The 17,394-nt window shown below is 38.5% G+C and overlaps 1 protein-coding gene and 1 long non-coding RNA gene across 5 annotated transcripts in view; one reads left to right on the forward strand and one right to left on the reverse strand.

Moving 5' to 3' along the window:
• The window catches only part of LOC117308697 (uncharacterized), a 212,572-nt gene extending 199,276 nt beyond the window's left edge, over positions 1–13,296 (reverse strand). For all 3 annotated transcript variants that reach the window (XR_012327317.1, XR_004522841.2, XR_012327318.1), the window contains exon 1: positions 13,222–13,296. This is a non-coding gene — a long non-coding RNA (uncharacterized lncRNA). The remainder of the gene's footprint in view (positions 1–13,221) is intronic.
• A 143-nt stretch (positions 13,297–13,439) lies between these two features.
• Positions 13,440–17,394, forward strand: part of EMC2 (ER membrane protein complex subunit 2) — a 52,398-nt gene continuing 48,443 nt past the window's right edge. For both annotated transcript variants that reach the window (XM_004327916.3, XM_019942260.2), the window contains exon 1: positions 13,440–13,540. In XM_004327916.3, the coding sequence (XP_004327964.1) occupies positions 13,501–13,540 (40 nt within the window). In that variant the 5' untranslated portion in view covers positions 13,440–13,500. The remainder of the gene's footprint in view (positions 13,541–17,394) is intronic.

The raw sequence follows: 17,394 nt of genomic DNA on the forward strand, positions 1-17,394 counted from the left end.
GAAAATGGTAATAGGAACATACATATAGATAATTACCTTAAACGTGAATGGATTAAATGCTCCAACCAAAAGACACAGCCTTGCTGAATGGATACAAAAACAAGACCCATATATATGCTGTCTACAAGAGACCCACTTCAGACCTAGGGACACATACAGACTGAAAGTGATGGGATGGAAAAAGATATTCCATGCAAATGGAAATCAAAAGAAAGCTGGAGTAGCAATACTCATATCAGGTAAAATAGACTTTAAAATAAAGAATGTTACAAGAGACAAGGAAGGACACTACATAATGATCAAGGGACCAATCCAAGAAGAAGATATAACAATTATAAGTATATATGCACCCAACATAGGAGCACCTCAGTACATGAGGCAACTGCTAACAGCCATAAAAGAGGAAATCGACAGTAACACAATAATAGTGGGGGACTTTAACATCTCCCTTACATCAATGGACAGATCATCCAAAATGAAAATAAATAAGGAAACAGAAGCTTTAAATGACACAATAGACCAGATAGATTTAATTGATATTTATAGGACATTCCATCCAAAAACAGCAGATTACACTTTATTCTGAAGTGCGCACAGAACATTCTCCAGGATAGATCACATCTTGGGTCAAAAATCAAGCCTCAGTAAATTTAAGGAAATTGAAATCATATCAAGCATCTTTTCTGACCACAACGCTATGAGATTAGAAATGAATTACACGGAAAAAAACGTAAAAAACACAAACACATGGAGGCTAAACAATACGTTACTAAATAACCAAGAGATCACTGAAGAAAGCAAAGAGGAAATCAAAAAATCCCTAGAGACAAATGACAATGAAAACACGATGATCCAATACCTATGGGATGCAGCAAAAGCAGTTCTAAGAGGGAACTTTATGGCTATACAAGCCTACCTCAAGAAACAAGAAAAATCTCAAATAAACAATCTAACCTTACACCTAAAGGAACTAGAGAAAGAAGAACAAACAAAACCCAAAGTTAGCAGAAGGAAAGAAATCATAAAGATCAGAGCAGAAATAAATGAAATAGAAACAAAGAAAACAATAGCAAAGATCAATAAAACTAAAAGCTGGTTCTTTGAGAAGATAAACAAACTTGATAAAATTTGATGATAGACTCATCAAGAAAAAGAGGGAGAGGACTCAAATCGATAAACACAGAAATGGAAAAGGAGAAGTTACAACGGACACTGCAGAAATACAAAGGATCCTAAGAGCCTACTACAAGCAACTCTATGCCAATAATATGGACAACCTGGAAGAAATGGACAAATTCGTAGAAAGGTAAAACCTTCCAAGACTGAAGCAGGAAGAAATAGAAAATATGAACAGACGAATTGCAAGTAATGAAATTGAAACTGTGATTAAAAATCTTCCAACAAACAAAAGTCCAGGACCAGTTGGCTTACAGATGAATTCTATCAAACATTTAGAGAACAGCTAACACTCATCCTTAAACTCTTCCAAAAAGTTGCAGAGGATGGAACACTCCCAAACACATTGTATGAGGCCACCATCAACCTGATACCAAAACCAGACAAAGGTACTAGAAAAAAAGAAAATTACAGACCAACATCACTGATGAATATAGATGCAAAACTCCTCAACAGAATACTAGGAAACAGAATCCAACAGCATATTAAAAGGATCATACACCATGATCAAGTGGGGTTTATCCCAGGAATGCAAGGATTCTTCAATATACGTAAATCAATCAATGTGATATACCATATTAACAAATTGAAGAATAAAAACCATATGATCATCTCAATAGATGCAGAAAAAGCTTTTGACAAAATTCAACACCCACCTATGATAAAAACTCACCAGAAAGTGGGCATAGACGGAACCTATCTCAACATGATAAAGGCCATATATGACAAACCCAAAGCAAACATCATTCTCAATGTTGAAAAACTGAAAGCATTTCTTCTAAGATCAGGAACAAGACAAGGATGTCCACTCTCACCACTATTATTCAACATAGTTTTGGAAGTCCTAGCCATGGCAATCAGAGATGAAAAAGAAATAAAAGGAGTACAAATTGGAAAAGAAGAGTAAAACTGTCACTGTTTGCAGATGACATGATATTATACATAAAGAATCCTAAAGATGCCACCAGAAAACTACTAGAGCTAATCAATGAATTTTGTAAAGTTGCAGGATACAAAATTAATGCACAGAAATCTCTTGCATTCCTATACACTAAAAATGAAAAATATGACAGAGATATTAAGGAAACACTCCCATTTCCCAGTGCAACAAAAAGAATAAAATACCTAGGAATAAACCTACCTAGGGACACAAAAGACCTGTATGCAGAAAACTATAAGACACTGATGAAAGAAATTAAAGATGATACCAACAGATGGAGAGATATACCATGTTCTTGGACTGGAAGAATCAATGTTGTGAAAATTACTAACCTACCCAAAGCAATCTACAGATTCAATGCCATCCTTATCAAATTACCAATGGCATTTTTTACGGAACTAGAACAAAAAGTCTTAAAATTTGTATGGAGACACAAAAGACCCTGAATAGCCAAAGCAGTCTTGAGGGAAAAAAAAGAAGCAGGAGGAATCAGACTCCCTGACTTCAGACTATACTACAAAGCTACAATCATCAAGACAATATGGTACTGGCACAAAAACAGAAGCATAGATCAATGGAACAAGATAGAAAGCCCAAAGATAAACCCATGCACCTATGGTCAACTAACCTATGACAAAAGAGGCAAGGATATACATTGGAGAAAAGACATTCTCTTCAATAAGTGGTGCTGGGAAAACTCGACAGCTACATGTAAAAGAATGAAATTAGAACACTCCCTAATACTATACACAAAAACAAACTCCAAATGGATTTGAGACCTAAATGTAAGACCGGACACTATAAAACTCTCAGAGGAAAACATAGGAAGAACACTCTTTGACATAAATCACAGCAAGATCTTTTTTGATCCACCTCGTAGAGTAATGGAAATAAAAACAAAAGTAAACAAGTAGGAACTAATGAAACTTCAAAGCTTTTGCACAGCAACGGAAACCATAAACAAGACGAAAAGACAACCCTCAGAATGGTAGAAAATATTTGGAAACGAATCAACAGACAAAGGATTAATCTCCGAAATATATAAACAGCTCATGCAGCTCAATATTAAATAAACAAACAACCCAATCCAAAAATAGGCAGGAAACCTAAATAGACATTTCTCCAAAGAAGACATACAGTTGGCCAAGAAGCATATGAAAAGCTGCTCAACATCACTATTTATTAGAGAAATGCAAATCAAAACTACAATGAGGTATCAGCTCACACCAGTTAGAATGGGCATCATCAGAAACTGTACAAACAGCAAATGCTGGAGAGGGTGTGGAGAAAAGGGAACCCTCTTGCACTGTTGTTGGGAATGTAAATTGATACAGCCACTATGGAGAACAGTATGGAGGTTCCTTAAAAAATAAAAATAGAATTACCATATGATCCAGCAATCCCACTACTAGGCATATACCCTGAGAAAACAATAATTCAAAAAGACACATGCACCCCAATGTGCACTGCAGCAGTGTTTACAATAGCCACATCATCGAAGCTACCTAAATGCCCATCGACAGATGAATGGATAAAGAAGTTGTGGTACATATATACAATGGAATATTACTCAGCCATAAAAAGGAACGAAATTGGGTCATTTGTTGAGACGTGGATGGATCTAGAGACTGTCACACAGAGTGAAGTAAGTCAGAAAGAGAAAAACTAATATCGTATATTAACAGATGTATGTGGAACCTAGATAAATGGTATAGATGAACCGGTTTGCAGGGCAGAAGTTGAGACACAGATGTAGAGAACAAATGTATGGAAACCAAGGGGGGAAACAGCAGAGGGATGGCGATGGTGGTGTGATGAATTGGGTGATTGGGATTGTCATGTATACACTGATGTGTATAAAATTGATGACTAATAAGAACCTGCTCTATAAAAAAAATTAAATTAAATTAAAAAATTTATAAAATGTCATTGCTAATTTGATAGGGATTGCACTGAATCTGTATATTGCTTTGGGTCGTATAGTCATTGTCACAATATTGATTCTTCAATCCAAGAACACGGTATATCTCTCCATCTGTTTGTGTCATCTTCGGTTTTTTTTTTTTTTTTTGTGGTACACGGGCCTCTCACTGTTGTGGCCTCTCCCCTTGCGGAGCACAGGCTCCGGATGTGCAGGCTCAGTGGCCGTGGCTCATGGGCCTAGCCGTTGCACATCATGTGGGATCTTCCCGGACCGGGGCATGAACCCGTGTCTCCTGCATCATCAGGCGGACTCTCAACCACTGTGCCAACAGGGAAGCCCCGATTTCCACTTTTATAGGTGTTAGCATTTCCCTTATGTATTGAGGTGCTCCTATGTTGGGTGCATATATATTTATAATTGTTATATCTTCTTCTTGGATTGATCCTTTGATCAGTATGTAGTGTCCTTCCTTGTCTCTTGTAACATTCTTTATTTTAAAGTCTATTTTATCTGCTATGAGTATTGCTCTTCCAGATTTCATTTCATTTCCATTTGCATGGAATATCTTTTTCCATCCCCTCACTTTCAGTCTGTATGTGTCCGTAGGTCTGAGGTAGTTTGGTGGTGCTGAATTCTCTTAGGTTTTGCTTGTCTGTAAAAGTTTTAATTTCTCCATCGAATCTGAGTGAGATCCTTGCCAGGTAGAGTAATATTGGTTGTAGCCTCTTCCTTTTCATCACTTTAAATATATTGTGTCACTCCCTTCTGGCTTGTAGAGTTTCTGCTGAGAAATCAGCTGTTAACCTTATGGGAGTTCCCTTGTATGTTATTTGTCATTTTTCCCTTGTTGCTTTTAATAATTTTTGTCTTTAATTTTTGTCAATTTGATTAGTATGAGTCTTGGCGTGTTTCTCCTTGGGTTTATCCTGCTTGGGACTCTCTGTCCTGCTTGGACTTGGGTGGTTATATTCTTTCCCATATTAGTGAAGTTTCTGACTATAATTTCTTCAAATATTTTCTCTAGTCCTTCCTCTCTCTCTTGTTCTTCTGGGACCCCTATAATGGATTTGTGGTGCATTTGATGTTGTCCCAGAGGTCTCTTAGGCTGTCTTCATTTCTTTTCATTCTTTTTTCTTTATTCTGTTCCACTGCAGTGAATTACACCATTGTATTTTCCAGGTCACTTATCCATTCTTCTGCCTCTGTTACTCTGCTATTGATTCCTTCTAGTGTATTTTTCATTTCAGTTATTGTATTGTTCATCTCTGTTTGTTCTTTAATTCTAGGTGTTTGTTCTTTAATTTTTGTAGGTCTTTATTAAACATTTCTTACCTCTTCTTGATCTTTGCCTTCATTCTTTTTCTGAGGTCCTGGATCATCTTCACTATCATTATTCTGAATTCTTTTTCTGGAAGACTCCCTATGTCCACTTCACTTAGTTGTTTTTCTGGGTTTTTTTCTTGTTCCTTCATCTGGTACATAGTCTTCTGCCTTTTCATTTTGTCTACCTTTCTGTGAATGTGGTTTCCGTTTCACAGGCTGCAGGACTGTAGTTCTTCTTGTTTCTGCTGTCTGCCCTCTGGTGGATGATGCTATCTAAGAGGCTTGTGCAAGCTTCCTGATGGGAGGGACTGGTGGTGGGTAAAGCTGGGTGTTGTTCTGGTGGGCAGAGCTCAATAAAACTTTAATCCACTTGTCTGCTGATGGGTGGGGCTGAGTTCCCTCCATGTTGGTTGTTTGGGCTGAGGTGATCCAGTACTGCAGGCTACAGGCTCTTTGCTGGGACTTGTGGCAGACTCTTGGAAGGCTCATGCCAAGGAATACTTCCCAGAACTTCTGCTGTCAGTGTCCTTGTCCCCACGGTGAGCCACAGCACACACACACCACCCCCCCGCCACGGCCTCTGCAGGAAACCCTCCAACACTAGCAGGTAGGTCTGGTTCAATCTCCTATGGGGTCCCTGCTCCTTCCCTCTTGGTCCTGTTGTGCACACTACTTTGTGTGTGCCCTCCAAGAGTGGAGTCTCTGTTTCCCCCAGTCCTGTCGAAGTGCTGCAGTCAATTCCCGCTATCCTTCGAAGTCTGATTCTCTGGGAATTCCTCCTCCCATTGCCGGACCCACAGGTTGGGAAGCCTGACATGGGGCTCAGAACCTTCACACCAGTGGGTGGATTTCTGTGGTATAATTGTTCTCCAGTTTGTGAGTCACCCACAGAGCAGTTATGGGGTTTGATTTTATTGTGATTGCGCCCCCTTGTACCATCTCATTGCGCTTCTCCATTGTCTTTGGATGTGGGGTACCTTTTTTGGTGAGTTCCAGTGTCTTCCTGTTGATGATTGTTCAGCAGTTAGTTGTGATTCCGGTGCTCTTGCAAGAGGGAGTGAGCGCACATCTTTCTACTCTGCCATCTTGAATGAATCACTATCAACTGCTGATGCCAACGCTTTTCCTCCCAACACTGGGAAGCTGACTGATTGCATCACTAAGTCCTCTTGTTACTGAACCAAACTTGAGTCTGCTCAGCCATGTGCAGTAAAGCCAGTCTAATGACAGTGAGTTGTGGTGAAGGTAAGTGCAGTGTTTATTATAGGGAGCCAAGCGAGGAATTCAGGAGAGCTAGTGCTCAAAAAGCCTGAACTCTAATCAGTTATTTTTGTAGAATGGCTCCCAATTTGGGTTTGATTGATGTTTTTTTCATGATTAGATTGAGGTTATGTTTAATATTCCATAATCTTGCTATTGCTAGAAAAATTACATCAACTGAAATCACTCCCCCTCTGCCTGTCCCTGCTCCCACCCCATCCACATGACCAATGTTCAAGCCCATTATCAAAAGATGCAAAAGAAATAATAATAGAAACATCATGAGCAGATGAAGGTAAAACATTATAATGCCGAAAGAATTTCTAGTAAGGTGGCAGCAATCTGAACCAAATGGCAGCTTTTGCAGCATACCTATATTATTCCTTACTTCATAGTTTTAAGATAAAAAATTCCAAGTACAATTTTAAAAATTATGGTACATAACGTTTTCAAAAAGTTGGTATTATGCTGTTTCCTCAGGAATGAGGTGGTGCTGGATGTCGTTGGTGGAATGGATTTAGGGGGTGGGCAGTTTTCTTAGAGACATGCTGCCAGGAAATCAGTCTCTTTCCCAAAAAAATCCATGAGGTTGATTAAATAAGCCCTCCTATATGTAAAAAAGCACATGATTTACCATCTGAAGGGTAATATGGCTACATTATGCCTCATGTGGCCGTATTATTGGCCTTTAAGCCAACTTTAGCCAAGAGTGGTCAGCATCACCTTACAAAGAAAAAGATGACCAGTAAAGATGACCTCGTGGCCTGGTGGCAAGGGTAATATACCTCAGAACTACAGACCTGAGTAAATCAAACCACCAAAGAGAGGGATAGTTGAAGAATGAAAATTACATCTGCAACAGAATAATATGTAATAATAAATGCATAAGTTAACATTCAGTATATTTTTGTGTGTTTTGTTTATTGTAAATAAATACTCTTAACGTTTTTCAAGTAAAGAATTCAGTTATAGTTCTATTGTAGAAAATGGAGTCTAGATGAGCTCTAGAGACCATCAAGTCACAGTAATAGTACATAGAGACTCCCAGATGTTTGGTACCCAAAAGGGATGTTTACAAAAACACATTTTTGCAAAAGGACTGTTACATTTGCACAGATGTATGTGTGTATCAGAACAGAAAATGCACTTTGGGGAAATTAAATAACTATTGTTTGAAAAAGTGGACTTTTAAGTATGGTTATAAATCTCAAAAAGAAATAGCTCTAATTTATTGCCCATCTAGGAGAAATTCTGGGTGTACTCTTTCTGGATGTACTTTCCTCTTCATTCTTACAACTATGGCACAGGGGAGTAATTATCAGTTTGTGAATTCTACTGTGAAAGGACCTAAGTGATTTCACTGCAAATCTTTCCCAGAGACTTTCCTTTGCTTTTTAAAATAATATAATTGGATGTGAAATGAATGGCTGGCACATTTTATAACATATATATTGCAAATGACGGTAGACTTGAAAGAACTAGAAGTGCCTAAATGCTATGGTTGTGCCAGTAACGGAGGCATAGGCTCTTGGGTTTTGTGGGAATGTATTGAATTTCAGAACCTTTTAAAAATGTAATAAAAAACAATGTTCATAAGGTTCCTAAAACAACTCTATATTAATCTGGCTTTTGGTAAATAAAACTCTAAGGAAAACTTCCTTCCAAATGTGAACGTGTCACAGTAAAAATATATTGACATGGAAGGAATGAAGATGAAATAAGTAATATTTTCCCTTAAACACAAAGGGATTATAGTTATGATTCACTAATTAGAAACAATAACATGATTTAAAAGCTATGATGAATTTTATATGAGAGTTGTAGTAGACCAATTTATTTTGATGGATAATTGTCAGAGTAGTAAATTGAGGTTATAAACTGTGCTACATAATGTAGGATATTTGAATTCACTATGATTATGACAGAACAAAGCAGCCAGTAGATTCTAAATAAATGATTTGATGACTATGTTGAATATTGCAAAAATCAATTAACATGGTATTATGCTTTGTCCTGTTAAATAATGTCCATTTTATAAAAGCCATAAGGCTTATTAAATTTAAGAAGTTGCTTTAGTCTTTCATAATGTCTGAAGACATTAAGTAAACCACGAGCATAAAAAAGAAGCATTCTAAAGCGCTTTGTGGGCCAATCTGGCTTGATAAATAATCAAAGCTTATCCCATCTCAAAGAAAATGTGGGATTATTCAAAGTTATTCATTTTTGACCATAATTCATTCTGATGTATTATTATTCTAACTTCTCAAACATGATTTTGTAGGACAAAAAATGGAAATCATAAGATAGCTTCACATTAAAAAAAAGCATATAATAGATCACATTCACGTGCCTTTTTCATTCTGCTGTTGAGATCATTAATGAAATAGTAATTCCCATGGTGTTGGACATGGCATAATCTACTATTTGGCTGCTGGGATAGTTTCCTGATATTTGTCACCAATATTGGGCAGTTGTTCAATCAGATAAAGTGGATTAAATATTTTTAATGTGTACGAATGAAAACTCTCTTTTTCAAAGGAATGAGAAGGTGAGAGGTAAAACTTTGAGAACATCTGTAAAGGTGGATTTACAGAAAGTATGCTTGATGTTTATGTTGCCAAGGTTATGGTTTTATCTATAGAAGGTATTTTTAAATTTACTTTATAATTACATTATAAAATGTTAAAGAAGAATACAGAAGTTTTGTCACTGACATGCCAGTTTTTTCCTGAGTGTGTCTGAGGAAAGCAAGTTTTACTGGACAATTGAAATGTTATAAAATATGAACAGTCACTGTCCTCGCTTCAGAGAGTACTACTGGTGACAAAACATTTTTCCTGTAAATATTTCATCTTTCACCTATGAACTAAACATCTCATCTCCACCCTATGAATTTCCCATCTTTTTTACCTACTAGTAGTAAGAACTTGAGCAAATAATTTCATTTCAGGGCCTCATTAGGAAATGCATACAATGTTCATTAGTGTTTTTCAAAACATGGGTCATTACCCCATTTGTGGGTCACAACTAATATTTTTATAAAATAAAATGGAATTGACTCAATTTGAATAGAAAATATAGAGAACAAGACACAGTAAAAGGCTTGTTTGCAAATTTTGTTTTAGTTTTAAATATCTGTATGCACAGTGTGATATAAAGTGTATTCCTTAATATAAGATGTAGGCAAAAAAGTTTGACAAATACTGTTCTAAAGAATCATAAGTTCCTTCTAAGTCTAAAATGAAATTATTCTAGTTTCCAGCTCAAAAACTCTGATATTGACCTCTTTTAACCTTATGTCATATGGTTTATTGCCTGACAGACAACAGTAGCCAGCTATTGGGTTGGCCAAAAAGTGCCTTCGATTTTTAAGTAAAAATAAAAAACACATTTTTCATTTTCACCAAGACTTTTATTGAAAAAAGTATTCACCCTTTTGTTCCACTACCTTCTGCCATTTTTCAGGCAACTTCATAATTTCATCTTCCCAATACTTTTTTATCTTTTTGAGCAAAGAACTGTTCCAGGTACCTTTTACAGTCTTCCAGGGAATTGAAATTTTTTCCTTTAAAAGAATTTTGTAAAGACCAAAATAAATGGAAATCTGAAGGTACTATGTCTGGTGAATATGGCAGATGAATGAGAACTTCCCAGCCAAGCTAAGTTTTTGCCTGGTGATCAAAGAAACATGCAGTCTTGTGTTATCCTGATGGAAGGTTATGCGTTTTCTGTTGACTAATTCCGAATGCTTTTTTCTAGTGCTGATTTCAGTTGGTCTAACTGAGAGCAGTACTTTTTGGAATTAATCATTTGGTTTTCAGGAAGGAGCTCATAATAGAGGACTCCCTTCCAATCCCACTATATACACAACATCACCTTCATTGGATGAAGACCGGCCTTTGGTGTGGTTGGTGGTGGTTCATTTCGCTTGCCTCACAATCTCTTCTGTTCCACGCTCTTGTACAGTATCCATTTTTCATCGCCTGTCACAATTTGTCTTAAAACGGAACATTTTCATTACATTTAAGTAGAGAATCACATGCAGAAATATGGTCAAGAAGCTTTTTTTCGCTTAACTTACGTGGAACCCAACCATCAAAGCGATGAACATAACTAGGCAGGTGCAAATGATTTTCAACACTTGATTTGGATATTTTGAGTATGTTGGCTATCTCCGCCGTGGTATAACACTGATGGTTCTCAATTAATGTCTCAATTTGATCGCTATCAACTACAACGGGTCTACCTGCCCGTGGAACATCATCCAGTGAGAAATCTCCAGCATGAAACTTCGCGAACACTTTTGACATGTTCAATCACTCACAGTACCTTCTCTGTACACTGCACGAATCTTTTTTTGCATTTCAGTTGCGTTTTTACCTTTTAGAAATAATATGCCGAAAATGTTGCTTTTTTCCTTCCATCTTCAATGTTAAAATGGCTACAAAAAAATTCACCTATTTTGATAAGTCTTTTTTAAAATGCATGCTGATGTGACAGCTGTCATGTGCAATCTAACAAAATTCTTTCAATGAAGTTAAAGACAACTAAGTGCTACTAGAGCCATCTTATGGAAAAAAATGAACGAACCTTTTGGCCAACCCAATACAAGGGCATTTAGTTAAAGTGAGTGAAAAATATTTACTCCCTCAATTAGTTGTACTCGTTATAGCCACTGTAAGTCATTAAAAGACAACTTCTTGGGCTTTCACACACTCTGGGTAAATGCCAGACCTAAGGCAGATAGGAGTTTGCCATGTTTGAGAAATAGAAATAGGTGAGAATGGTAGGTATCTAGTGAAAAGAGACAATGGTAGGAGATGAAGTAAATCATGGTAAAGTGTTTAGAGTATATTTTTACTGCCAGAGGAGCCATTTGAAAACTGTAAGCAGAGGACTTCTGTGGCCTTTTTAAGACCAGTAGGATCGCTGTATAGAAAATAGATTTTTACACAGCAAGAATGAAACTAAGAAGGTTAAAAGACTATGACAGTCATTCAGGTGAGAGATGGTTGTGGCTTCTATTAAGGTAGTAGCAGTGGAGATGAAAAAAAATAGATGGATTTGGGGAAGTTTTGGAAGCATACAATACAGAATTTGCTAATAGACTGGATATAGGGGGCTTGGCAAAGAAGGGAATCAATGATAGTTCCTAGAATTTTAGTTGTGATGGGGAAGAGCAAGTTGGGGGGCATGGTGGCAGGAATCCAGATTTCTGTTTGGGAGATGTTAACTTTGAGATACATTTTAGGCATCTAAATGAACATGTCAAGAAAGTAGAACTGGGTTTCATGGGAGAAGTAAGGACTGCTGGATTTTATGCATTTGGGCATCATCAACATATAAACAGTATTTATAGCCACAGGACTGCTACTTCCATAAGAGTGTCATGCAGTGTCTCTTTTAGTCTTGATAACAATTCAAGGGAGATATTTTCTTTTTATATCGATATGATTAGCTTCTTTCTATATCTGATCGACTCCTATGCTCAGAGATACATAGGCTACCTGTCAAGGAGCTACTAAATGGTGGAGCCTGAATTCAGATTTGTCTGACAGAGTTCTTGTTCTTTCCATTACACCTGGTTGTTTTACTGAAGTATTAGAATATGTGAATTTCTGAGTGGAGGATTTTAAATTTTTTTGAATGAAGGTTGTTTTTTTTTTAAAAAAAGGTCTGTCTAGTCTAGAGAGAATGAACTTCATTCAGAATCTAATCCAAGTTTATAAATTCAGTAGTCTTTTTTATCCTTATGCAACTTCCCTTGGGCAGGTGCCACTGATAGTTCCTTTTTTTCTTTTTAACTCTACTCCTTTGGCATGTGGAATATGACTCTCTGTTTTCCTTTCTCCTCATATGTTGATTTTCTTTTCTTCACTGACCCTTAAGTATACGTGTTATGCAGGAATTTTTAGCCTTCTTTCTTAACTTTACATATTCCCCCTTTACATTTTTATGTTCTCATTGCTTCAAATACTAAATATACCCTTATGACCCTCAAATTTTTTGCTTCCACTCCAGACATTTTTTCCCTAGCTCTATCCAACCAGGTCCAAAGGTTTCTGAAAGCAATTAGCCTGGAGGCTCCCCCGTGCGAATAAAGAGGAGCGAAGTGTAGGGGCTGTGATTAATTCATCTACTTATAATCATTTACATATCGGCTGCCTTTATGGAGTTTAAAAAATAGACTGGCAAGCAGACAGTGATCCACGGGGAGCGTTAACTAAGGGTTTGGATTGGCACGAAGCCATTCATGTGAACATAAAGAAGTCCTCGGCCACAGGAACATAACTTGCAAAGCAGAATTATGCTTAGTTCCTCAAAAAGATTTAACCAGAAATTTTTGAAGTGTATCAGGTCAGCCGAACATTAAAAAGAAAATCGAAGGCGAATCCCATCATGGAAGGAGGAAAGTTGGGGACAGATAACGGGTTCGCGCAGAACTTTGCATTGCAGCAGGTCATGAAGAGAACAAGGTACCGATTAGGAAGTGGGAAGAGAATGAATACACCTATGCAGAAAAAAGTGAAAAGCCGGGAGTGGCACACATTAAAGACCCAGAATTTGTTAAGAATCCACGGTAAAATAGACATCTCACCCCAAACCGGCTTCGGCGGCTCCCGCTCCAGCAGCTCCGGCTCCAGCGGCTCCGCCCCCGCGCCCTCACAGACCTTAACGCGCCGCGCACCGCCCAGCTCGTCCCGCCCCCTTTCCCGACTGCCCCTCGGCAGAGCCGCGTGCACGTGTGAGGCGGATCCCGCCCCCTCCGCGCTCTTGGCCAATGAGAAATGATGTCGTAATTCGCCACCGCCTAGTCTCGGGTCGTGTGACCGCATTTCCCCGCCCTCTCGCCCGGTTGCCTCCAGGTTCTGAGAAGATGGCGAAGGTCTCAGAGCTTTACGATGTCACCTGGGAAGGTAACTGCTGCCGGGGCGGGCGCGGAAAGACCAGAAGCCGTGGGAAGCCGTTCGGGAGTACCTGCTGCCCTCGGAGAGCTGGATTTTCCGGTCCCCCTTCGGCATTGGACCGGCAGAGCTGTGGTGGTGGCTGAGGTGGAGGTTGAGGCTGACCCCTTCCTTGGCCCGGCCACCGACTGGGGTCTGCGGTGTTTCCCACCTCTTGCGCCAGTAGGCTGACCGACCGTCCTACCTCCGCGCCAGTCCAACGGCCCAGGGTAGCTTCCATTGAAAGGCGACCGGGACCTGGGGCTAGGGTTGTCATACGTTTCCTGTGGCTGCTGGGCGGCGCGGAGGAGGCGGGATAGTTGCCTGCAGAAGCGTCTTTGCAGCCGAGAAATACACGGCCTGTACGGGCCTTTGAAGTGCTCTGTAAGGGTTACAATTCTGTGTAGTAAAGGTGTGTGGAAAACCCGTGAACATATCTGATTCTTTTACATGCCAGTTTACATTTCATTCTCTCTTCAAAACTGGGTTTCTGATTTCTCCCCTTGTTAATTATTCCCTGTCCCATTCCCCCTCAAAACACATTTACACACACAACTTCCTTCTTATTCCCTACCAGTAAGTAATTCCTTTTCTGAAGGGGAAGTACCTCTGGTTTAATCTGAGGTGGAGTTTGTGTTTAAATTTGGAAGCAGCCAAACTTTGGACGAGTTCTGTAAGAGATTTTCCTTTCTTAAAAACTTTCGTGGGAGGCATGCATGCTTAAGAGAAGAGCCTTGAGTTTCTCTCAGGCATGGAATTTGTGTAATCGAAATTTATATTCCCAACATTTCACAGTAGACTTCAGTAGCTTATTTGTTCGGATATTTAAATAATGGCCTGATAACACGTGGACTGAAAACTATATTGATTGTTCAGTGGTGAGTAAATCTTTCCAGTATTACAAAGTTGAAAACAATAATGAGAAAAGGTAAAATTCTTTTATACTGGAAGTGAATTCAGTGATTTATTATTGCTTTTGTGGCTTGTAGCACACTGTGAACCGCAGTGTTTCTACGTGTACTGGGGAATCCATTATATTAAAAGTATTAAATTCTCAGTACTTGGAGACAGCAAATTAAGTGACACAGTCCCTACCTTCAGGGAGTTCATAGTCAAAAGGAGAAAGATAGACTTGTAACATGGTTTTAAAAGGCTTGTGTCAGGGTATATTCCTTCAGTAGATACGTGGCTGTTATTTTTAATGCTTTTAAGAAATTTTCAAATATTTCATGGTTTTTTGAAGGTGCTATTTTGAAGGTATGTTCAATATAAGTTTCTTAGATGATAGTGTTGTGTAGAATGGTAGGGAATGAGTGGGTGTGTTAACTACCAGCAGACAAGGTAATTTAAGTAACTTGGACCTTACCCTGTGGACATTCTAAAGATGAGTGACATAATTAGATTTAGATTAATCAATAATAACTACTTCACAAGTTTGTTGAGGAACAAAAGGGAAAACATATGTTAAAGTGCTTTTAAACTATTAAATACATATAAAAAGATGATCTGGCTCCTGTCTGTGTCTCCAGCTTTATCTTAAGCTACTCTTACCCTTGCTCTGTGAGCTGGCCACGCTGGCTTTTGTTGAATTCCCTAAATGTGCGATGCTCCTCTAGTCTTAAGACTGGATACAAGCTATTCCTTCTGATAGGAGTGTTCTTCCCTCCTGGTTCTACTCTTATACTCTGCTCTACTGACTATACTTTTATCATTTCTCGGCATTCCCCTCAGAGTTCACAAACTCAGAGAGCCTTCCTTGACCACCCTACCCCCGCCCATTCTCCATCCCGCCACCAAAATTTAAAAGAGAAAAGACAACAAAAACAAGCAACAAAACTTACCCCTGGTCCTTTAACTATGTGTCCTCATAGTACTGAAGTACTTACCCAATTGTGTTAAGTTTAAAAATGTCTCTCCTCGAATGAAGAGGGACCAGGCCTATCTTGTTCTAGTGCATGACATATTGGAGGAACTTAGTGATCTGTTGACTAAATGAATTGTTAGTAGGATTAAAAGATCATCACAAAAAATACTATAAGTAATTTTCTTAGTATTGGAGTGATTTTTTTAGTATCTTAGACTTAGGCAACTCACTTAGCAAATAGAATATAGTTTGCTCATTTTAATTAATGTAATTAATAAGTAGAATTAAAATTCTATTTTAGGAGACTTTTAGGAAAAGAGTATTGTAGATTTTTCTTTCAGAGACTTTTGGTAACAAGAGGGTAATGGGAGGACCCTCGGGGTAGTTTTTTTGTTTAGATTTGGGGGGGGCGGGAGTGTCAGTTGACCTGTGTCCTTTAAGAATTCCATTGAATAGGGCTTCCCTGGTGGCGCAGTGGTTGGGAGTCCGCCTGCCGATGCAGGGGACACGGGTTCGTGCCCTGGTCCGGGAGGATCCCATGTGCCGCGGAGCGGCTGGGACCGTGGGCCATGGCCGCTGAGCCTGCGCGTCCAGAGCCTGTGCTCCGCAACGGGAGAGGCCACAGCAGTGAGAGGCCCGCGTACTGCCAAAAAAAAAAAGAATTCCATTGAATAGCATCATGAATTAAAGTACTGGAAATGGTTAGTTCAAAGAGTAGTGTGATTTCTTGTGATAGGAAAGTTTATCACATATTTATAAAAGACGTATATACTAAGTTTAACGCTCTCTTAGTTTCTCTTGGGCTCTATAAAAAAGTAGGTATATGGTTTATTTATCAGCCAGTTGAAGGTTATTGATGTTTATTATATAGAGGAATTTGGAGGTGGGAAAGAGTTGAAGGAGGGTATAGTCAAGTTTGTTGAGAATAGGGTATTTGGGCAGAATATGGATAGGATGCCTCACACAGTGCCTGGCCTATAATAGGCATTAAATGAATATTTGTTGAAAAAATATTTATTTAAAATGTTTGAGGGGATTTTAGTTGTGTATGCTCACTGTCTCTACTTCTCTTTTTATTCAGTCCTTTAAACAACCACAATGTGGTTTCCATGCTCTATTAGTCCAGTAAGATTTCTAGGGAGATCTAATGCTGGGTCTAATGTATCTGTTTTGTACATCTATACTACATTTGTCATTGCAGGTCATTCCCTCTATGAAAAATTCTTTCGTTGGTTTCTTAATAGCATTAAGGCTCTCTTTTTACTTTTCAGAACTTTGCTGTGTTCTCTACATCCATTTGCTCCTTAATTTTTGATGTCCCCAGTGGTTCTTTCCTTAGCCCTCTTCTTAATCTGTTATTGGTGGTGATTAATCCTGAGTTCAACAGACTTCCAACTGATGCAGGCATAGGTGTTATGTGGTCTGTGACTTTCCTGAAATTATATGCAAAATTGAGTGTGTTTTTAAACATGTACATATTTCTGGGGGAAAGTTGGTTCAAAGGTCCCATCAGCTTCAAAGAGCTCTAAAAAGGTTGAATGTCTTCTGTGGGTAATCATCCACACCTAGCTTTAATTATTAGCCTATATGCTAAATGACATGTTAGTTAAACATATATTTGAGTACTTTGTGCCAGCTGCTGTTCCAGTTCTTGAGGATACAGTGCTGAAAAAGACAGGCAGGGTCCCAGGTCTCATGGCACGTACCCTGAGATTTCACTTCTGCACTAAAAGTTCATATTTATGGATATGTAAATATTTAGTGAAGGTCATTTTTGCAAGGTAAGAGCTGGAGAGGTAGGTTGGTGCCTTGAATACTAGCCTAAGGAGTTTGGACTTTATTTTGTAGATAGTTGGGAGCCACTTTCCTATTTAAAAAAAAAAAAAAAAAGATCAGTGACTCCTTTTGGTAAACTTAAAATTTTAAATGGACTTTTGATATAGGGCAGGGCTTTTTCTTTGAT

The sequence above is a fragment of the Tursiops truncatus genome, chromosome 17, assembly GCF_011762595.2.
Source record: "Tursiops truncatus isolate mTurTru1 chromosome 17, mTurTru1.mat.Y, whole genome shotgun sequence".
NCBI classification, from domain to species: domain Eukaryota; kingdom Metazoa; phylum Chordata; class Mammalia; order Artiodactyla; family Delphinidae; genus Tursiops; species Tursiops truncatus.